Here is a 23,793-nt window from a genome sequence, read left to right as displayed (position 1 = left end):
ATTTGCATGCAATAAAAAAATACACAATTGTGATCCTCTTGGGAATTCCACTTGGACTTTGGAAAGAGCGTTTTTGGAAAGACTCATAGAAATCAATCTGCAGGTGAAGATTTTTCAAAATAATTTGTGTTTTAAGATTTGAGGAGTAAAAGAAAAGCCTTGCATTGCATGTTGTTCCATGTAGGTAATTCATATCACCAGTACCAGGCATTGGGTATATTTCAATATATTTTAAATGGCCAGTGGTGTAGCGAGTGCGCCAGGGGCCCTAATGAAGCAAAACATGGACCCCTTGTTCGGTGGTAAAAAAGCCGTAATTGGGGCGCAATACACAGCCCTGATATTGGATGCCACAACACCTACTGCTCTAATGATAACTATGCACCTGTATACCTCATGAATGACTTACGCAGTATCATGTGTAAAAGGCATGGTGTGTTAGCAGTCATCGCTAGCAGATATAAACAAGCATTGACAAGGCCAATAGGTCTCGCCTATGCAAGAAGTATTGGCTTTGTCATTGTGTTTTAGCTATGTTGTACACCAGCTTGGCTGCTGTTCAGCATGGCTAAAGGTTTTTGGATTAGCAGAGAGGGGTGTGGAGTGTTGTGGTGTAAAATGACGTAGAGTGGAGTGGTGTGAAGTGTTGTGGAGTGTCGTAGAGTGGCATCAGTGTCATATAGGGAGAGTTGTAGAATGGCACAGAGTGTCATAGAGTGGAGTGTCGTAGAGTGGAGTGTCATAGAGTGGAGTGTCAAAGAGTGGAGTGTTGTAGACTGGAGTGTTGTAGAGTGGAGAGGCGTAGGGTGAAGGGGCATAGAGTGTAGTAGAGGGGCATAGAGTGTCACGGCACAGAGTGGAGTTAAGTGTTTTAGAGTGGCGTGGCATAGAGTGTCATATATTAGATAGACTGGAGTAGAGTAGTGTAGAGTGGAGTGACATTGAGTGGTATAGAGTGGAGAGGCGTAGAGGGAAAAGGAGTGGTGTAGAGGGTTATCTAGTGGCTTAGATTGGATTAGAGTAACGTGTCATAGAGCAGAGTGTTGTATAGTGGGGAAGAGTGTCGAGGAGTGTCGTGATGTATCATGAAGGATCATAGAGTGCAGTGTCATAGAGTGAAGGATTGTACAGGATCATGTAGTGGCGTGGAATCCCGTAGGGTGGAGTGAAGTAGAGTGGAGTGGAGTAGAGTGTTGTAGTGTACAGTGGTTTAGAATGACAAAGAGTGGAGTAGAGTGAGATAGAGTTTCATGTATTAGAGGGGCGTATTGTGGAGTCACATAGACAGGTGTACAGTGGAAAGGAGTGATGATGAGTAGAGTAGAGGGGCCTAGACTGCTGTAGTTTAGTGTGGCGTAGAATGTGTTAGCATAAAGTGGAGTGAAGCATAGTAGAGTGGCATAGAGTTCAGCAACATAGAATGCAACAGCATACAGCACAGCACCTTAAAAAGCAGTGACGTAGATTAGAGTGGTGCACAGTAGAGTAGAATGGCATAGAGTGCATTGGGGTATAGACCAGGGGAGAAGAATGCAGTGCTGCAGAGTAGAGTGGCATAGAGTGCAGTTGCATATAGTGGTGCTGAGAATAGTGGCATATAGTGCAGAGTTGTAGAGTTCAGTGACTGAGTAGAGTGGTGCAGAGTAGAGTATAGTGGCATAGAGTGCATTGGTGTAGAGTAGAGTGGAGCAGAGTAATGTAAAGTGCAGTGGCATAGAGTGGAGCGCTGCAGAGTAGAGTGTTCTAAGGTGTAGTGGCATAGAGTGCAGTACAGTACTGTAGAGTAGAGTGTTGCAGAGTGGAGTGGCATAGAGTGAGTGGTGCAGAGTAGATTGGCGGAGAGTTCAGTGGCAGAGAGAGGAGTGTTGCAGAGTAGAATTGAGTGGTGTAGAGTGTAGTGACGTAGAGTGCAATGCTTAAGAGTTGAGTGCTTTAGTGTAAAGTATAGTGAAGTAGAGTTCAGCAATGTGATTAGATTAGCTAGAGGGCAGAGCTGTAGAGTGCAGTGGTTTAGAGTAGAGTGGTGTAAATTACAGTGGCCTAGAGTAGAGTTGTGCAGAGTGAAGTACAGTGGCAAAGAGTGCAGTGGCGTAGCACAGTGTAGATTGCAGTGACATAGAGTACAGTGACGTAGACTGGCATACAGTGGAGTAGTGCAGAATGGAGTAAAATGCAATAGTGTGCACTTGTGTAGAGGGCAATGGCATAGAGTAGACTGTTTCAGAGTAGAGTGAAGTGGTTAGAGCTTAGTGGTGCTGGGTAGAGTGGAGTGGTACAGAGTAGAGTGCATTGGTGTAGAGTGCCTTGGCGTAAGGTGCAGTGTTGCAGGGTAGAGTGGCGTAGAGTGGATTGGTGTAGATTGAAGTGGTGCAGAGTAGAGTAGAGTAGCTTAGAGTGCACTAGCATACAGTATAGTGGTTTAAAGTAGAAAGGTGTAGAGTGAAGTGACACAGATTGCAGTGGCGCAGAATGGAATGGTGCAGAGTATAGTGCAGTGGCAAGGAATGATGCATAGTACAGTGGAGTGATATGGCATAAAGTGGAGTATGCATGGTGTGGTAGCGCACTGCCATTTCAGACAACATATTTTCAATTAAAATGACCCATACAGTTTTACTCAGTAAAGTATTTAGTGCACAAACGATGTGTAAAAATGTCAGCACCTAGAGTATTCATTTGTTTTGATTGTATTAAAATATTTGTTTCCACCACATTTCAGAATTACTAAAAAATTTCCTTTATTTGTGCTTTCCTAGTTCTGATATATTCTGAAATATCTTCACAGTTCATTTACAGACATTTAAATGTTGTTGTGTGCTATTAAAAAGCCATTCCTTTCAGAGCAAGATTGTCAGATAAATTCTCTCACTTTCAAGTCAGACAAAGAAAAGTAAACACCAAGCTTCCTTGGAAGGCAGAGCCTGACATTTGACCTCTGTCTTTGAATGCACAGCAAATGTGACAAGATAAGAACAAGATTTAAAAGCTTGTTTAGAAAAAGCAAGCACTGTAGAAGAATACAGTAAACAGGGTATGCTCCACGGGAGGGACAGACTCAAGCTGGACAGCCTGAAACAAATAAAGTCAGCAAATAGAAAGTAAGCAAATGTGAGTTGAAAACACAAAGTCACTGGTTGCCATGCATTCCTAGGGAAGCTTCCTGAATATCCTCGAGATGTCCTGTCTGGTAGGCTTCGACCTAAAAATCAGACTACATCAATTGTTCTGCACATGACCTAGAGTAAAAAACTGTCAAGGAGGCGCCAGTATAAAAGACAATACTTATTCATAGCTGTAGAACGATATTATCGACTTGACAACACACAAATAAATGACAAAGTGACATAGTGAGGGCATAAATGATTTGGAAAAAACTAGCCAAGTACAAGCTGGTTGGTCATCTTTAAGCAGATAAATGGCTAAGTACGAAATATATTAACAAGTCAAATAAAACAAGATACTTACCTTATAAAAAGACATACTTTATATATATATGTATGGGTTTGCAAATGTGCTAAAAGAAGTCAACCAGAAGAAAAAAGCAAGTAGCCCACAACTTCACCCTGTATTTGGGGGGATTTAGAACAAGCGACATTTCGGCTATAATCTGCCATTTTCCTGCTGTGCTGAATTAAACACAGCAGTAACATTTTCTTGAATTGATAGTAAATTACACATCTGATTCATTTTCACACAAGCTGTATCATATGCTAATTTATGGTTTTCTAATGAACTCCTGTTATGAATGGTTTTTGAATTAGCTTCATGTTTTGGGGTGTTATTATTCCCTTAGAAATCTCCAAGATCAAATTACAGCTGCAAGCCCTGCATCTCTTAATCATGTTGCTGCCTGATGCCAACAGGGATGTTGCCAAGGTAAGCGTACTTTAGTATAGCACTGCCAATGTTCTCATTTCCTCATAATATTGAGTAATTTGTGTGAATCATCTTTAGAATGTGTGCAGATGAAATGAATGTAAAGGCAGTGAATGTTGAGGCCTCTATTTAGCCTGTCTACATCCCAGCTGGTTTGCACCTGAATATTGTGCCACTTACAAAAGGTAAAATTGTTGATTGTAAAGTGCTAAAAGGCCCGAGCAGTGGCTTCATTTCACCAACACTATAGTGGCGAAGAACTGACACTGTACTGCGCTTGGCCCCTGTGATATCACAGATCTTTGCATCGGATGTTCGAAAGCCATGGTGCCATTTGAAGTGACATCACACAGCCCTTGATTCTGATGACACAACAAAACTCCAATATGATATGTTTGCGAGGGATATGGATTACACAGTATTCCTGTCAGTCGATATTTTGTTTACGCTAATCAGGTACCACAGCATCTGTCGTGACCTCAGATTTATGCACTTGAGATTCATAGAACTCGGGTTACTGACAACTGAAATAAAGACATGCATCAACCTGCTGCACACATTAAACCATGCACTAAATCATTGGTTAAGAAGATAGTTTATCATTTGCTTCCTACACATCCTCTGAATGGGAATCTTTCATAAATGTGGTAAATCCAGAGGAGAGAGCTTGTGGAACATGTGTGGTGCATTGGTTCATTCTATCACCTGTGCAGCTAGGAGATCGAAGGCCGTATTATGAAAAGTGCTCAGGAAGTGGAATGGGCATGTGCGCCCGCTTTGCACGCCACTGTGGCTCTTTGGTATAACAGAAAGTGTAGCAGATGCTTCTGCGACCCTTTCTGTAAAACAGATAGCGCTGTTGCACATATAGCAGCAGTGCTATCGCCTGAATGTGTTCCCTCATTTGCATGGAGGCATGGCTTCATGCACATGAGCAAATCCCTTTGCCTCTGCGCCATCGTCATAATATAGAAGTGGGTGCAGAGGCAAAGAAGCTGTCAGGAAGTCCAGTGTCAGTGCGGCCCGTAAAAGCAGTCCTCTGGAAGTGGGAAAGGGGGTCCTATGCCCCCCCAGACATCCCCTTGCAGGTGGTACAGTCACTTCACCACCTGCAAAGGGATCTCTAATCCCCCTTAAAAGTGCAGACAGGTTGCTGCCAACATAGTGAAACACGAAGCGGCTGCTTCTGAGATGCTCCGTTTTTCACTTGAATGCCTTGCCCCCAGGGCAGCATGACTTCACGACCGCCCCGGGGGCAGCACATTCCAGCCGCGTAGCTAGGGGGGGGGCGAGAGGGGCGGACCGCCCCAGGCGGCACTGTTTTGGGGGCGGCAAGGCGGCGCGGCACTTGTGGCACGTTGCACGCACGTTGGTGTCCTGCGCGCGCGAGTCAGGCAGTCTCTCCTGGGCTGGGCAATGGCAACCTCCAGCATGCGCAAAGACATGGGCTGATGCGGGGACGAGGCGAGCCACAGGTGGGTCCCAGAGTCATACTGAGCTCAGCTTCCGCCTGCGGTGTGCATTGCCGGCCGCGCAAGAGGCATGATCGCAACAGGCGGCCCGGGTGCGCAAAACACTTCTGCAGCCGACGGCTCACAGTGAGAGTCTGGCTGGCGAGCGGCACGGGGGGGCCCGGGACGAGTCTGAGTGGCCAGGCAGCCTGAGAACAGGCTGCAGCAGAGTGCACCATCGATGGGCAGCAGTGCAGTCACGCACGGACGGTCTGGCTGCACTGGCTCTGTGAACTCCTAAGTGATTACTGTGACACACTAAAAGGTCAGGTTTAGCACCTCAAATGCATGCAAAACGTAATTGTAGCAGACTCCTGTCTGTGTGTACATCGGTGTTTTTACAATATTGTTGAGCAATCTGAAACCTTGGCAGCTATGCATCGAGCGGGCGGCATTTCAAAAGTTTCTGAACTACGCGCCATCCTGGGACTCGGGAGCTAGCCTCGAACTATTCAACCCTGTCCCGGTGCCCGGTGGGGATCTTGAGGAATGGATTGATTCGGGATGACACTTTAGTTTAAGGGCCCTTGGTTCACAGTTCCCAGTCAATCCTTCATGCTAATAGGAGCTCCAGCTAGGTTATCAAAAACTCCCAGTTCATAAGAAGGAAGGCTGGCTGATATACCATTAGATATGACAGAATTCATCAGTTTAAATCGAAGCAGAAAAAGTATAGCACCTCCTATGTGTGGAGCAAAACAAGTACTACAAGCCCCCTGGATCCAATGTCAATTAGTCCGGAAATACACTAGGGCCGAGTTTAGCAAATGGAAAGACAGTGAAGTACCAGGGGTGGTGGCCAAGCCTCCCCCCCAGGGCACACACGTGTCCCACATTGCAGGACTCAGTGATGAGGGGGTTAAGAAAGCCTTCCAGGCACTGAGCGTGACTGGAGCGCCCTTCCTGCCACTTAAGAGTGCTGCTATTTGGCGTTCAAAGCCCCAGCTGGGCTAAAGTTGAGTCCTGTGTTGCAGGAGCGATGTGTGCAAAACAACAGTTGATAGACAGAATGCAGAACAATGTCATACATTCACTCCAGTACAGAGATCTGGGCCTAAATCTGGGCTTAAAAGCGCCTTCCCAGGGCATAACAGAAGCAGAGGCGGAGCGACTGGTACCCGGTCAGGTTAGGTTTTTTGCTTGTCACCTCACCCCCCCCCCCCCCCTCCCACTCCCACCCATGTATTGCGAGCCGTCACTGAGCACCCTCCATGTTGCTTAGAGTTCTGGTACTTGGTGTCCAAAGCCCACGCCGGGCTGAAGTGGCATTCCACATGAAAATGTGGCATAACTATTCATAGCATTATTTACTCTTCTGAATGACCTAGGTATTTCGATTTTGGTGCAAGCTCGTCAGTTATTCGGTTATGCCTCTATGCATCCTTAAAACGAATACATTTCAAAAATATTTCTGTCTGTCAAATTTAAGTATTCTTGAAAATATTCAACACCGACGCACCACACGCCATCCGGGACAGGCGGGCCGCAGCTAAATTAAGTTGGTCAACAGCCTGCTAAGTGCTGGGCAATGTCACGGAGAGCGGCTTAAAGCAGCATGGTAATGCCATCCCTCCTGGCGACTCGACCCATGACCTCAGGCCTACCTGTGGCTTACTCGAGTGAGGCAGGCCTGAGTCGCTGGCGAACCTGTGCAGAAGTATAGGAGCTGTCTAAGCTTCTCCCGTTGTGGCACCTGCGCGCCTGATCCGATGCACAGCTGCCACAAGAAGTCATTCATCTTCAGGAGTCAGTACAAATGACAGTAAGGTATGTTTTAAAGTAAACATTTCTGTGCAGTGCCATATGTATTTTTTAGGCTACCATATGTATTTTTTAGACTACTTTTACAGCCTGCTGCATAACACGCACTGGTGCAAGTACTCTTAGATAGCGCAGGCTTTTTAAGGCTCACTCTCTCAAAAGTATATATATTTGAAATAAAACTGCCTACAGCCGAGTTGTGACCCCTCGGCTATGTCTACTTTAATCAATCTTTTCTCCTGAGGCTTGCATGCACCCCCATGCTTAATTGTGTCTCAATTTTAATTGCTTAGACTTGCAATGCAACGTAGCTTCAGCCTCAGGTTGTTAATAAATAACGGGCGGCGCCGCACACCCTGCTATTATCAGCGAATTAATTTTTTATCAAATTGCTCAATGTGTCTTTTTGAGATAAATTACAGTCTGCAGAGGGTTTGTGACCTCTAAGCTATGCGTGTACCCTTCCATTTCCAGTACTTTGCTGCCGTTTTAAAATCTTCTTACAGTTCTCTTTGCTTAAATGGGTGTAATTTCTGATATTTATGTTTCCGTTGTTTTTATTGCTTGATTTTCCTTGCGAAAAAAGTGTCACTCACAGTTGTTGAAATGTCACTCATAAATACACTGACATTATAAAAATGTCACACTTAGCAATCTGAAACCTTGGAAGTTATGCTTCCTTTATGTCCGGCCTGCTGTTGTTACCTGTACTTCCGGTGCCAGCTGCGCCACTACACGTGCACAAACCATGAGCTGAACATTGCAGGCATTGCTCTGCAACTGCAGAAACGTAGACATGGCCACCGATCGTACAGTGGGGTGTCGGAGAACATTCCATAAAGTATAGAACCCTGCGAATGCTAGTAATTTCTAAGTTTTTATTTCTTTATTTGAAATTTTATATCACACACAGACGACGTTAAAGTACTCTACAGTTATTTTTTTACAAAAAAATGTGAGAAATTATTCCAAATAATAAATATACATATTTACAAAGAAATGTTCAGGACGATGTCAGAGCATTTTGCAATTTGTAGATACATATTCTGAGAAATGCATCTAAGTCATACAAATCCATGTTAGCAAAGATGTGTTGTCTTATAGTGAACATTAAGTCGTCAGTTTGTTCTTCATGCTACAATATTTGATTTAAGAATTGCACTGCATATGAGGTGGTGCAGGTGCTGGAGAGAGCTGCATTTGAATGTCATAAATGTAAGTGTTAGTATGGTTGTAGTCTGTGTGTTCTCCTTTGTACTGCCGGTCACCGGTGTGTTTAACTGTGTAGCCTTGGACCGTGTCATGTATGTGCATGTAACTTGCATGATCGAGGTAACTATTAGCGGTGATATTTCGTGACTCTCGGTCCTTTTTTCCCAGCCCCCTCCCCAGGGGCGGCAATCTGAGGGATAGCCCCGGGCGCCACAAGCTCTAGCTACGCCCCTGGCACATTCAATGTAATAGGGCGCGCTTTGGGGCTTATTTACGAGCCCCTTGTGCCACCGGTGGGTCACTTTTTATATAGCAAAAAAGGGATGCACGGGCAGCGCAAGGGGCTCCTAAATAAGTCCCCTTCCCTGTCTGTGCCCGGCGCACCTATTTTGAGGTGCACTCTGGCACATACAGGGAAACTGCGCCCTTAGGTTTATAGGGCCCTTAGGTTCTTATTCAGACTTCCTCACTTCTCCACATCATTTTATTTCCATATTCCTTAGTTCCTCTGTCTCCGACAATCAGTTGCATTTTCAAGCTGACTAAAAACTGTATATGAATGGTATATTAAAAAATGAAATTTGCTTATGGGTTCCCGATGGGAGGCCCTGACCTCCCACACATCACAAAGTGAGTGGATGGGTAATGAGAGTAGAAAGAAATACCAGTAATGTTGGGCACAGACTCGGCCTCAGACTGTGCATAGAATGTTTGCGCCACAGATCCTCAACACCAGTGTCAGAAGACATTAACCTTTATTCAATTTCCTTTAATGGATGTAAACCTATGTAAATGATTTTATTCCTGCATATTTCTCTGCCACAAGTAGGCGTGGTCTGTTTTGTAAGTTTGAGAATGAGCACAACATGTCAGCTTTTGGGCAGTCACCAACTCCTCTCTGACCCTCACTCATCCTGGATACTGCCAGAGTTTTACTCCAACAAAAAGGCTAAAGTAACTCCCCCTCCAAAGGTGGGAAGGGAAATGGGATAACACCAAACGTAATGCCTTGGTGGGTTAAGAGAAAGAGGTTCTTCATTGGAAAAAGTTATTATACACCGGGTAATTGCTAAATATGTAAATGGCAAGTCCTAAAATTGTTGCATGATTTTTCCAGTAGTTCACTAGGAAACCAGGCATACTACTTATGATCTTTGTGGAATGCAAAAAGCATGTAAAAGTACGTTCACGTGGAGGTGCAAACGTGTGCATATACTTGTATCGTTGTGTGAATAATGCCCATTACGTGCAAGGATCTGATTCTCACTGGGACCAAAACTAGGACTGACTTTCAGGATAGCTATCACTGAACCCCACTTTCCTAGTGCAATCATCCGTCTCTAGCTGCATTCAGAAAGCGCAATTGAAGTGGGAGCTAAACACAGACAAAACATGTAGTGTGACTTGAAGAAAGGGTTAGATAAACTAATAGATTCACAATCTGGTCGAGCTGTGCAGAATTAAAGAAACTCTGGAGGAGGAATTCTGTGGACTCAATTTCTTGTTTTTTTAGCTAGATAGTTATATTTAATCAGATGTGCTAATATTCTGTTGCAGGTAAAATAACAAATGTTGTTATCGAACAAATAGCGATCAGAGCAGTCAAAGTTGCCAGACTTTTGAGCAAATGTCAGGCGTTATGGACACTGCGGCTGATTTGAAACAGGATAAGCATTTCCGAGAAACATATTTATCACTGGAGTTCCTGAAAAGTACCCAAACAATTATACACATCAGCAGAAAAGGAGAAAAACATGTACTGTCTTTTTATGAATATAATTGGGAACAAACATGAGCCATTTAAACTGGGAAAAGTACAGAGGTGAATCTTTTGGTTCAGGTCGCCTTGTATGCAGGGGGCTCATGAATCCCCAACATATGCAGCTCGATAGGGGCAGTGTATCGGGGTAAATCTCTGTAACTTGAAACATTTACTTTCTTGTGTATAGCTTCTTGAACTTGCTATAAAAACCACCTCTTGCAATTGTAGGAGGAAGCAGGGCCGGTCCTAGCCATGGGCGGTATGGGCAGCTGCCCAGGGCCTCGCGCTCAGGGGGGCCCCCGCCGCCGGCCCCGCAGTTGCGGCCCGGGAATAATAAACAGGATGATTGCATGACCTGGGGACAAGCGCTGCGCACTGCTTCCGTCCATCAATAATATCGAGAGTGTGTTCTCACTCAGTGGGGCCCCGCCCCCGGCCCCGCTTGCGGGAATAATAAATGAAATGATGATGGCCTGCCTGGGGAAAAGCGCACAGCAGCACAGTGGAGTGCATTCTTCCATCCGGTGGTCCGTGAGACCGTCCAATAATATCGAGAGTGGCTGTGTGTCCCTCAAACAAAAGATGCTCACTATAGGCAGCAACAGTGCTAGCTTCCCTCCAGCCAGATTAAGTTAAATACATGCAAGATTCAGACCCAGACTATGTGCAAGTGCAACTTAGCAGCAGCAGAGCGAGGCTTATTCACTCTGACACCGACCACGTACAAAACATTCATCAGCAGAGAACGTGTCAATATGGGCACCAGCAGTGCAAGCGTCCGTCAATGCACTGATCATGTCTCTTAAAAGAATTAGCAATACACTCTACCCCCAAGTTTCAGCTAATGTGCAGCACTAGGAGCTCAAGTGCAAGCTTCCTCAATGTAGAATACACATTGACATAGCCATTAATTGTGTAAGTGTCTCCCTGAGATACATCATGTGCAACCCGGGAAGTAGCGGTGTAAGCTTCCATCAGGCATAGAGCATTTGCAGCGCATTCTTAAGTAGTACAAGCTTCCCTAAATTGAAGACCTAGTGGAACAATAGAACACCATTGTAAGACTATATTAGAGGTAAACAGTTAAAGGCAGCAGCTCAACATCCCTTGAAGATAATGAATTGAAGCAACTCAATAGGCAGCAGTGCAAGCTTCACTCAGATGGGCAGCATGTGCAATACAAGTAGGAGTGCAAGCCTACTGCTCTCAGATACCGAACATGTTCAGAGCAGGCAGCAGCAGTGCAAGCTTCCTGCTCTCATATACAGAGCATCTTCAGCGTAGACAGCAGCAGTGCAAGTTGCCTGCTCTCAGATACAGAGCATGTTCAGCGCAGGCAGCAGCAGTGCAAGCTTCCTGCTCTCAGATACAGAGCATGTTCAGTGCATGCAGCAGCAGGGCAAGCTTCCTGCTCTCAGATACAGATCATGTTCAGCACAGGCAGCACTAGGGCAGGCGTCCTTCTCTCAGACACAGAGCATGTTCAGCACAGACAGCAGCAGGGCAAGCTTCCTGCTCTCAGATACAGAGCATGTTCAGCGCAGGCAGCAGCAGGGCACGCTTCCTGCTCTCAGATACAGAGCATGTTCAGTGCATGCAGCAGCAGGGCAAAATTCCTGCTCTCAGATACAGAGCATGTTCAGCACAGACAGCAGCAGTGCAAGTTTCCTGCTCTCAGACACAGATCATGTTCAGCACAGGCAGCACTAGGGCAGGCGTCCTTCTCTCAGACACAGAGCATGTTCAGCACAGACAGCAGCAGGGCAAGCTTCTTTCTCTCAGACACAGAGCATGCTTAGCGCAGGCAACATCAGGACAAGCATGTGGAAGACAGTGAGCCTTTGCAATGGAGGAACAGGCGTGCAAGTTTTAGGTCCAATACAGAGCGTGTGCAGCACGGATAGCAGCAGTGCAAGGTTCACAAAAAAAGAGCATATGCAACACAAGCAGCAGCAGAATGTGCTTCCCTTATACACAAAAACACATTCAACACAGACAGCACAAGCTCAATCTTCACTCAACTACAGCATGCGCGGTACATGGAACAACTGTGCAAGCATCATTAAAGGCAGGAAAAATGCATCACAAGTGGCAGTAGTACAAAATGTATTCCTGTTTAGCTTTATTTATGGTTACAGCTGCAGATGGCAGGGCCACATTGGCATGCTCTATAAACAATATCAATATCAATATAAATAATGGCCAATTGAAATGACTTCCTATGATGTCACTTCCTGTTAAGTTAAATCGTATGCAAATTATAGGGGCCTCGCATTTTCCTATTCTGCCCAGGGCCCCATGAACCCTAGGACCGGCCCTGGGAGGAAGGAAGGGCGGGTGGAGAGACGGACAATCCGATGAAGAGGATGGATGGATGGATGCAGAGATGAGTGGGTGGAGAGGGGTGGGGAGATCAAAGGATGCAGAGGCAGATGGGGAGCGGCAGAGGGCTAGAAGTCGAGAAGGAAGGAGGATGGGTGGATAGAAAGAAGGCTGACTGGAGAAAAGGATGGATGGAAAGGAAGAAAGGTGGGTGGGTGCGAGAAGTATGGGTAATGGATGAAAAGGAAGCAAGGAAAAATACATAGAAGGCCAGAGATAAGGAAGGAACGTCCTATTTCACACCCAGTACATCTATGTATGCACGCAGACACATCGACTTACGCACACTCAAAAAAACACACCTGTATGCATAAGCACACACAGACATTTTAATATATCTTTTTACAAAGCTTATTAGCACATTCTTGCTTATTGTCTTCTTACATGACAGGTGCTATTACCCATGTCAGTGATACTCATTTGCTGACTATGCAGACACTTCTGCAGCAAAGCTCAGGTTCATAATGTGCTAGTCTGTGGCTGTGCATGGGGCTTCCATCCTGCAAACGACCCTTGAGGCTTCTTAGGCCAGTCATCCTGCAGCTCTTTCTGGTATGATGCGGGCTCTACCCTGAACATGTACACACACTCTTTAATGCCTGGTTCAGACTGTCATGCACCAATCAAACACTGAAACAGCCTCTCTATAAGAGGCGCTCAGGGCAGCATCGACAGCAGTGGTGTAGTTTGGTTTCACAATCAGAGTGGGAAGCAAAGTTGCACTGTAGGAGGTGGACTGAGTCTATGATGCCTATGCTCTTTCATAGCTCTTTTATCACCCCTCAAGCAGTGTGAATGCTCAGAAGGGATGTAAACACGTTTAAGGTAAAAAATACGGATTTGGAAGGATTTTCAGATAGAATTAAGCATCTTATTTACTCTAGTTTTTTACCCATGGCGTGCGAAATCTGCATAAGTAAGCGAAATTTCAGCAAAATGACACTTAATTTCGCAAATTGCAAACCCGAAAATTAGCGCAATATTTTAAACGGACATGCGCCCTGGTGTCAATTTTTGATGAGAGGGTGAATTTCAAGCCAAAAAAATGCTGAAAAGCAAAAGAAACAATGGCCACTAATGTTCTCTTGTTCCCATTTGTTTGCGGTCAATTTTTACTGTGAATGACACATTTGCAGTACATTTCACTGTGAATGATGCGTAAATACACCATGCAGAATATTGGCAGAATTTCTGGAAGTTTATGTAACAAGCATAATACAATATTTCCGAAATCCTACAAATTATGCTGGCATGATTTGCATTTCACCAAGACTTACAGGCACATGCATCAAGCGATTTGGGAATCGCAAACGGTGCGAATCGCAAAATTCGGCCGTTTGCGATTCCCAAATCACTATTTGGGATGCATCAACTTAAAAGTGAATAAATCGCTATTTTAGCGATTTTTTTCAAGTGCGATTGCTTTTAAGGAATCGCAAATTTGCGATTCCTCAAAAGCAATGCATGAAACTAAAAAAAATTGCGAATTCGCAATTAGAGAGAAAAAATTACCATGAGGTTGGACCTCATGGTAATTTTGCGAAATGTTAGAAAAATGCAATTTTTTGCATTTTTTTAACTTTCATGTTGTGCACACACATGCCCTTAGGGCATGTGTGTACACAACATATGTGCATTGTTTGATTTCAGGGGTGCAACAGGGTGTCCTTTGGACACCCCTGCACCCTTGAAATTGCAATCTCAATTTGCGATTAGCTAATTGCGAATCGCAAATTGAGATTGTCTTCCCATTCATTCCTATGGGCCTCTAGGCCCATAGGAATGAATAGGAAGGGATTCCTTAATTGCGAATCGCAAAATGCTAATCGCAATTAAGGAATTCTAAGAAATCGCAATTTATTTAGCGATTTCTTGATGCATAGGCATTTGCAATTCCTTAATTGCGATTCCTTAAAAATCGCAATTAAGGAATCGCAAATGCCGAGTTTGATGCATGTACCTGTTTGTCTTTTAATATGACCTCATAACTCTATCTTTCTTGGCCAAGCTTTCTACAAATCTTTTTAACATGAAGTGTGCCAGCGATGCACTGGCAATACAATAAATGCACAACAGTACAATTATTTCAAAATATTGTACTTTGTCACTATCAAATATTCTGACGCCTAAATGTAAAACGCAGATGGTGTTTACATTATAGACTTTAAAATAAAATTGTTCATGGACATACCTCTTTATACTTTAATACTGAAGAACCCCGCACAAGGTTATAATTGGAATTTACCTGATTACTCTCCTATCAGAGCTTGTCTACATGTTTTTGCGTTGTTCAATTTGAAGCCTCCTTCAGAACACTTGTATGGTTTTTAACTACTTATATTCAACCTCTTGTTCTGGCTTCTAAAATAATTGGGTACTCTTAGCGTGAGAGGTCTAGTCTGTATAGCAAATTAATTGTGCTGGAACATTGAAACATTAATTACAATATGACTTGAATTACACATGTTCTGTCTATTACAACGTTGTTCCTCAAATGCACATTTTATAAACTGGCCAGCCCCTCACTCTGTTTTTCCGTTTATATGTAGTACCTATGAACTATGTTGTTAAAAGTATCTACTTCATTGTTCTTAACTGTCTGTCATTGATTTGGGAGTAATTTATGCCACACTCTTCTTTGTCTCATAGACTAGTTAGTACTTCTCTTTTTACCTCTCTTTTATGTGGAGTGAGCATAAGTCAAACACATCAGTTTTCAATTTAGTTTCACAATTTCTCATTCATGGCTCATTCCAAAATATTCCGAATCAATATTTAATATCAATATTTCACAACTTGCTACCGGTGTTGAAGCGTATGAGGAAAAGTGATATCATATTCACATAAAGGTGATGTTGTTTTAACTGTAATGGCTTTTGTTGTTCCAAATAATTGAGAAGTGTTTTCATGCCCACAGGCCTTGCTGCAATTCCTGAAAAAAATTGTTGCCAATGAAGACAAGAATAAAATGAGCTTGTGGAATGTGTCCATGATCCTTGCACCAAATCTGTTTATGTGCAAAGGCAAGAGTGCAAACCAGGAAGAGATGAAGGCCGCTGCCTCGACCGCCCACATTGTGCGACTTTTGATAAGGTACCAGGACATCCTGTGGACGGTGAGTCATACAGCGCGTTCAGCAGTCTTTGCGGGGCACAAGGACCATGCAAGATACATGGATTGATGTAGGTCAAATAAAGGACAAACCTTGATCCCCCTCCCAAAAAAATCTTCGACTGTGTGCAATCATGAGTAGTGAAGAACTCTTGTGCGAGAATTGGCGGTGAATCATCAATCACATCTGATGGGTGTTGGAGGTGGGTGGGTCAGAGGTAAGAGAAGAGGCCCTGCCAAGATTCCTATCAAAAACCTTTCCCAAAAGAGAAGCATGTCCTCAGCTTGGTTTCAGTTATACAATTTGGAATCTCGTTTGGGCAAAAGGATATTTCTGTGAAAGAATGAGTGCTCCCCTGAGCTCAAATGTGCAACTATGTTAAACGTTCTACCTGTAGGCCAGTGCAAGCTTCAGGTACACACAAACACATGCCAGTGCACAAGCACACATTCAGGTAGTGCAGCAATGGATACTAGAGGACTGCCATAGTCTGAGCCTGATCAAATACAGAGACCTCTTAACAGAGGCAGCAAAGGGGTAAGGCAATTCCCCTGCCCCCAAACACAGCGAAGGCAGCACGAGTGCAATCCATGCTCATAGACATGAAAGGGAAATAAGAATGAACAGCACTGCAAGCTTACCTCTTACACACATGCACAAGGGTGAACAGACAAAGACACCTCACATATGCAAGATATTGGTGCACTACTCATACACTGTGAAGTTACATCACAGATAGGAGCAGTTTAAATGTCACTCTTTATTATGTACACTCTAGGAGCCAGATTTATCAAAGTGTTGTGTTGCCCTTGCGTCACACAAGGTAACACAACTCTAAAGTCAGATTTACCAAGCCATGCAAGGCCATCTTGCATATACCTGCGGTGCTTGGTAAACCTAGAGTAACACATGCATTGCAAGCCACTGCCTTGCATTACTCTGTCCCAGGGAGGCGTTCCATGGGTTCAGTTTGGGAGCTCCCATGCATCCACCCTTGAATTTTGGCCCATTCCCAGATTCACCATGTGTAGTAGACCTGGGAATTCGTCAAAGTGCTACGTCTTCCAAGCACATGTGTAACGAGGAGAAATATATTTCTCCTCGTTTTTTCCTCTTTCTACGTGTGCTGGGAAAAAGCTTCAGAGCATTTTTTTTGTGCAGGAAGGTGTCACTTGTTATGTTATGTTATATTAGCTTATATAGCGCTCAGCTGCCCCAGCGAAGGGGCGTCCCGGTGCTTCTAAAAGCACATACACAACTGACACAGATGGAACTTCGTTAGGAAACGCTCAGTATGCTTAGTTTAGGGAAAAAAGGTGAGTCTTTATGGCTTTCCTAAAGGCCAACAGATTTTCCAGTGCTCGCATATGTGGGGGTAAAGAATTCCACTTCCGGTCAAAAACAATCTTGCCTGCATTGCAGACAACCTTGCATCATGACAAAAGGGTGCCTGCGTTGGCGATAGGCAGCCAAAAGTGCTTATGCGCAAGGAGAGGACAGGAATGTGCAATATAATGTGAAATATGAGGCTTTCCTGCCCTCACCCTTTCACACAGCGGAGCACAGCACGGTGACCTGCTGCGTTGCATTGCATCGTGTGAAATATTGATAAAGTGCCCCAGTGGCATGCGTGATAAATTGGCCCAATGGCATGCGAAATGAGCTTATTTTTCTTTTGTGTAATTGCATAACATTTCTGGAAATTTATGCAAAATTACACATAATTAGGCAAAACACAAATCCATCTTTTAGGCACATATTTCAAAGCAAAATTTGTCATTCGGTCAATTGTTTTTATGGTAAAGAATTAGCTTGAAAAACATAGTTGCTGCTAATAACAGCGGCTCGCATTCTGTTTGTATCTATTATTCCCATGCACTTGTGCTATATTTTTACCATAATTGCCATTAAATTACCGGTATTATGGCTCAATTTCGGGAATTTTGTATAACAAGTATACCGTGAAATTTCCAAAATTAACCAAATGATGCCAGCTTAATGTAAAATGTTGCTCATGCCTAGTACACACACACACCAGGTACAGGGCAGTCACTCCTTTTCTTGACCAATACCATGTATAGATTATCTTTCTGAAGTCTGTCCTTAGATGTTCTTGGAGGTAGTGATTTGCAAAGTTTCTCTCATGACCTCATGAACACAAATGCTGGACGGGTGCCCAAGTGCGCAGCTTAGAGAGAACAGTAATGGCAAACCATCTACCCGATATAAGCATTCTAAGGAGTCTGGTGGCAGCTCACTCCCCGCTGGGCGCCGAGCCTGTTACATTGAAAGCGTGTAAAATCTCTGTGGCACACTTGACAATTTCGTGAATTTTACCCTGTGTTCTCGAGTTGTAACTCGATTTTTTAAATATACTTTTAATCATTGTAGTGACTTTACTGTGTTTTAGTATTCACCCTGTCAAATTTGAGCACTCACTCGCACTCACCAGGGATTTGTATCCTCTTCTGGGGGCTGCTCTCGCTCCGTTTGAAACAGCCGGCACCCCAGCCAATCGCGGCTGTGAAGGGCGGGACAGGGGCGGCACCTAACGGAGTCTCGAGCGGTTAGCGCTCTAGACGTCCGCTTTCCTGAAGGGTATTTAGCTACTCGTCGGCCCCAGCGCGCAGCGATGGCGCGCAGGGAAAGCGCCTCGGACTGCGCCAAAGACGAGCCTAAGACCAGCCCGTCTGTGCCCGTCCGTGTCTGGCCGGGACACGGGGCACGAAATTCCGAGGCAGGTAGGATCACAGTGGACCAGATATGGGCATTGCGCCCTACTACTATCAATAACTGTTCCATTTTAAAGCCTTCCCTGAAAGGTACTCATGTGTGCCCTCACTGTGCTTTTGCACTTACAAATATTCAACCTTATCCAGATGTCTTACATAAGCCTAGGCCACCTACTCCAGCCTCTGTTGTAAATTTTCGTACGTTTACTTTTTACACTGTGAATTGTAGATCACTGCCCCAACACAAAGCTGATATTCACCATCTCCTCATGGAAGAAAAACCCTGCGCGATATTTCTAACAGAGACCTGGTTGCACGATGGCTCAGGCCCCGATGTAGCCGCTGCTCTGCCCTCTAACTATGCTATTGTTAGAGCAGACAGGGAAAGACAGGTTGGCGGGGGTATTGCTGTGATCTTCGATAGGGATTTTAACTGTGACTTTGAACCGGTCAATATCCCTGGATGCGAAGCTGCATTTTTTAAATTATCCTTGAACCCTAATTTTATGTTCTCCGGCTTCTTAATTTACCGCCCCCCGGGTAATGGTAATGTATGGGCTGCAAATTTGGTTAACCTTATTTCCCCGTACTTCCTAAATGCCCAAAATCTGACCATATTGGGGGACTTAAACCTCCATTTTGAGGATAAATCTAATTGCATCGCTTCCAATCTTCTGGAAGATTTCAACACTTTGAATATGTCCCTGAGAAATGAGGTCCCCACGCATAAAGCTGGCCACTTGCTGGACCCCATTATCTCCAATATACAGGAGCTGAAATGGTTAAAAACCGACCCTATTTGTTGGTCGGACCATTTCCTAACGCTTTTTAGCATTACGCTTACACAACCTGAGAAGCTAGGTTCTGCCCGGCCCCCAATTTCCATGAGAAACTGGAAAAGGATAGATATGATCAAATTGCAGAATGCTCTACAGGTATCCCCCCCAGTTTTAGGTGATGATATGGAGATCAATGCGCTGGAAGCTCACACCTGGCTACAAAGTGCAGTGGATATTTGCCTACCCGTTACAAGGTGCAGAGGGAATGTCCATCGGCCCCCGGCTCCTTGGTATACGGAAGAACTGAAGCTGGAAAAAACTAAGTGTAAGGGACTTGAGAGGAAGTGGCGCAAGCATTATGATCCTCAATCTAAGGAACTGTACCGTAGGGCTAGAAACCTCTACCACACGGCCTGTTCCAGAGCTAAGGCATTTTATGTAACGGAGACCATTAATATGGCTGCCAATAAAGCACGTACCCTTTTCCGTACTGTAAAAGACTTAGCCGGAGCAAATTCGGCGGCGGTCGCGCGCCCCCTGACCCCTCAAAAATGCCAAGATCTTGCTACGTATTTTGTGGGAAAGGTCGAAACTATTCTTGCAAACATTAACCCCCCGGTGAGGGAGGACAGGGAAGCCCTTCCTTTAGAAAGCCCACTAGGAAATCGGCTGGATGCCTGGCCTTATATTTCCGTGGGCACCTTAAAACTTTTGGCGACCTCCATCAAATCAGGTTCTCCGTGCGATCCCCTCCCTATTAACATTCTGTGCCAACTGGATGACGGTGCCTTAGGAACTATTGCCGAGACACTTAATGCTTCCATCCGTCTGGCAACTGTTCCGTCATCGTGGAAGCACGCTATGGTCAGCCCTTTGCTGAAGAAGCCATCTGCCGACCCAGAGGTTCTTGCAAATTATCGCCCGATATCTCTGCTGCCTGCTTTCTCAAAAATTTTAGAGAAACATATCCATGGCGTGCTCTCATTGTACACGGAGAATAACAACTTGCTCCACTATTCCCAGTCGGGCTTCAGGGCAGGCCATTCCACCGAATCTGCCCTCTTGGGAGTCACAGAGAAGATCAGGGGACTTTTGGACGACTGGCAAACGGTTGCTCTCGTCCTGCTCGATTTGAGCGCGGCTTTCGACACTATCTCGCACAACAGACTGCTTGCCAGGCTGAGTGGGGATGGTGTCGGAGGGGCCGCATTGGACTGGATTAGATCTTATCTGAGCAACCGGACGTTTCAGATCTCGTCCTCACATGCCCAGTCGGACATTTTTCCGTCATCCCATGGTGTGCCTCAGGGCTCAATTTTAAGCCCACTATTTTTCAATCTTTACCTCCGCCCCCTCGCTGATTTAGCAGAGCGAGTAGGTCTTGAACTGATGACCTATGCGGATGACTCACAGATTATTTTTTCCCTCACCAACGCAGAATCTTCATCCCCTTCAGCTCTGAAACTTGGTCTTCAGGAGGTCTTCAGCTGGATGTCAACTAACCAGCTGAAGCTTAACGGGGAGAAGACGGAGATTCTTCTTCTGGGAAAAAATCGTGATCTGTGGCAGGAGAGGCACTGGCCGCCATCCCTGGGAGCTTTTCCCAGCCCATCTACCCAGGTTAGAAACTTAGGGGTGTGCATCGATGATTCTCTATCGATGAAACAACAGGCTAATAAAGTGGCTGGCATTTGTTTCACGATAATTAAATGGCTGCGGAAGATTATCTGGATGCTGCCTGTGGATACCCAGAAGACCGTAGTCAATGCGCTAATAACATCTAGGCTTGACTACGGTAACATTCTATATCTGGGCTCCAATTTAGCTGTAACCAGACGGTTGCAGCTTGTCCAGAACTCCGCAGCCAGGCTGTTGTGTAAGATCCCTAGGACAGCAAGGATCTCGAGCCACCTTAGAGACCTACACTGGTTGAAAGTTGAAAACCGGGTCCGGTTTAAGGCCTTGACCTACATGTTCAAGATTAGAGCGGGAACCGCACCACGATATTTGCAGAAACTGGTTAAGCCTCATGTACCTGTACGCAATCTTCGCTCTTTAAATGGAGCAACTTTCACAGTACCCAGATTCAAACTGGCCCGAATGGGAGGTAAATCTTTTTCCCGCCTGGGACCAGTTCTTTGGAATTCCCTTCCTTTAGCCCTGCGGAAAGAGGAGAACTATGCCAGTTTTAAGAAACAAGTTAAAACCTGGCTGTTTAATAAATAACTGTTTAAATAAATAGCGGTCAATGTGTTGTCAACAGTTGCTTTCTGTGCTTTGTCCTTTTTAGCCATGGCGCCGGGAAACCCTTTGTGGGTATCTGTGCGCATTATAAATGCAAAAAATAAATAAATAAATAAATAATAAATAAGGAAGCCATGGCCATAGATGTCCTAAAACAAAGGTGGCCATGTTCACAGAAGTAAGGACATTGTATTTTTTTACTTATAAACTTCTTTGTATAACAGAAGCTCAAAAATGTTTAGTTGAACTGTCAGAAACAGTATACTAATTGGTTTATAAGGGAGGTCTACAAAGCCAAAAGTCCGATAAAAATAGGTAGGACCATGAATGTGAAGTTTAAATTAACTTGAACTTTTTCACCAAAGTTGATTTTTATTAAAAGAAGGTTCCTTCCCTTTTCAAAACGCTGTAAATACCCAATAATATGAGCATGCCAATTTAATAAATCTATATTCATTTACTTTTGGAAATGACTGGGACCTCTCCATCACCCCTAGTGTTGAACATATTTGTGTGACACTGCACTGGCTCATCAGCCACCACTTGGAATTTCAGATGCACACAGTCGACACAAAGATGCATTTCAGGCAAGGGAGGAAGCCAGAAAAACAGACCAGAACGAGATGTCAAATGGCAGCATTACATCACTCTTTGGATGCCTAGAGAGCTTACTTTGCCCCAGTTGCTTCAAAAGGATGCCCTAGTGTGGGTGGCAGAGGAACACAACACCACCACCCAGCTGGCCATTTTCCATGGTCTAGGCCAAGCCACAACTCAAAAAGCGAGAAACCTATGTGTTTTGCAGCATGAATCCTCTTCTGGTTTGCATGCTGTGCATTATTCCGCCATCTAGTGGTTGGGTCCTCACCTGTCTTTGATTTTTTTCTTCTTCTTGTTTTGGTCAATGTCAACCACCCTTTGGTGGCAGGTACGTCCCTTGTGTGACTCCAGACGGCACCCTGGAGGTCGTTGTGCGTGGTAGCGATCTTCATATTATTTTTTCCTCCATTGGGTCTGGAAGCAAGACGGGACGCTCTGATATTTTTGCTGGAAAACCCCTGAAAAAAAAGACAAAGTTGAGAATCCGAGTGGCCTCCACCGACCATCGACATTGCAAACAGAGATAAAAACAGAACGCTGAGATTGACATCACAACAACAACAGAAGACTTCAAAGTTGACAAATGGCGAGGTAGGGGCAATGCAAAATACCCCCTTCAAATTCTGCCCCGAGTGTCACCACAAGTTTGCACAACACGATCCACACGGTATGTGCAACCTCTGCCTACCCAAGGACCTGTGAGGCCTGCGTGAAGTTCCAAAAACCCTGAGAACAACTCGAAAGCAGAGAGAGGCCAACTATGCAATGATGTCCCATGCCCTGAAGAAAACTTCCCTGAAAGACCTAGGTTTTTCCAGTGATGGGAAGGATCAGGGAGTGCCGAAAGAATCGACGCACGAAGGATCGGATGTCGAAATTCTAGGAGGTGGCTCTGAAACACTGCACCCCCACAAGAGGGTGGGCAATACAGGGAAGAAGACTGATAAGGTAAGCCACCATGGACATCCGTTTGAACCGTAGGGCCACGAAAACAAGGCACAGCTAATGCAGCCCCGATGCTGAAGAAAATGGAGATCGAAGGCCAGCCGCGATTCAAAGAACCCCACAGAATCCTAACAAAGGGCACCGGTGAGGGAAAATCACCCAAAGCATCGAAGACAATGGTATGAACATGATCCCCTGAAGGGAAGCGCAATGCCATTGAAGCTAAAGGTAGCACAAACAAGAAAAGGAAGTCTCCAGTCTCCGAAACCGAGAGAGCCCTCAAAGTCGAGAAAAAGAGAAAATGTCTCAAAGCCGATATGGCAACGCTCCTCCAGAAAAAGGAGTTTGACACTTCACTAAAGGGCTTCCGGATTCCGAAGGTCCCAGTCACCAAAGCAGACAATGTCGATGCTGAAGGGGAATAAGAGGAGATTCTCGAATCACCACCAACCCACGAACCTCGCAATGAAGATCTCGAGGATTACATAGACGCTCCAGAAGAGGAAAAAGCCTCAGAAAATGTTGAGGACTCATGGAATGACCTCAACACCGAAAGTCTCGAAGAGGAGATATCCTGCTATCCCTCAAAGGCATCTCCACCAAATGATGTCGCCTCCTACAACAGCCTTGTTAAAAGGGCAGCAGACACTTTTGGAGTCCCCCCTCGAGGAAGAGAAAGTAGACACATATTTCCTCTTAGAAACACTTTTCCCAGCCAACAAGAGGACACAATACTTGCCTATGCTACCAAGCATCCTAGATCAAGGCAAGAAAGCCTTCAAAGAATCAGCCTCCAGCAAAGGGGTAACACCAAGGGTCGAGAAGAAGTACAAAGCCTCCTCCAAAGACCCTAAATATATTCAAGGAAACACAGTGA

The 23,793-nt window shown here is 44.9% G+C and overlaps 1 protein-coding gene across 6 annotated transcripts in view; it reads left to right on the top strand.

The window, feature by feature from the left end:
- The window catches only part of LOC147723120 (rho GTPase-activating protein 28-like), a 1,353,671-nt gene that overhangs the window by 1,266,706 nt on the left and 63,172 nt on the right, over window positions 1-23,793 (top strand). For all 6 annotated transcript variants that reach the window (XM_086965471.1, XM_086965470.1, XM_086965472.1 and 3 more), the window contains 2 exons: window positions 3,794-3,876; window positions 15,422-15,619. In XM_086965471.1, the coding sequence (XP_086821597.1) occupies window positions 3,794-3,876; window positions 15,422-15,619 (281 nt within the window). The remainder of the gene's footprint in view (window positions 1-3,793; window positions 3,877-15,421; window positions 15,620-23,793) is intronic.

Source organism: Lissotriton vulgaris, chromosome 4_1 (assembly GCF_964263255.1).
Source record: "Lissotriton vulgaris chromosome 4_1, aLisVul1.2, whole genome shotgun sequence".
Lineage (NCBI taxonomy): Eukaryota > Metazoa > Chordata > Amphibia > Caudata > Salamandridae > Lissotriton > Lissotriton vulgaris.
This window is presented reverse-complemented; position numbering and strand designations above follow the sequence as displayed.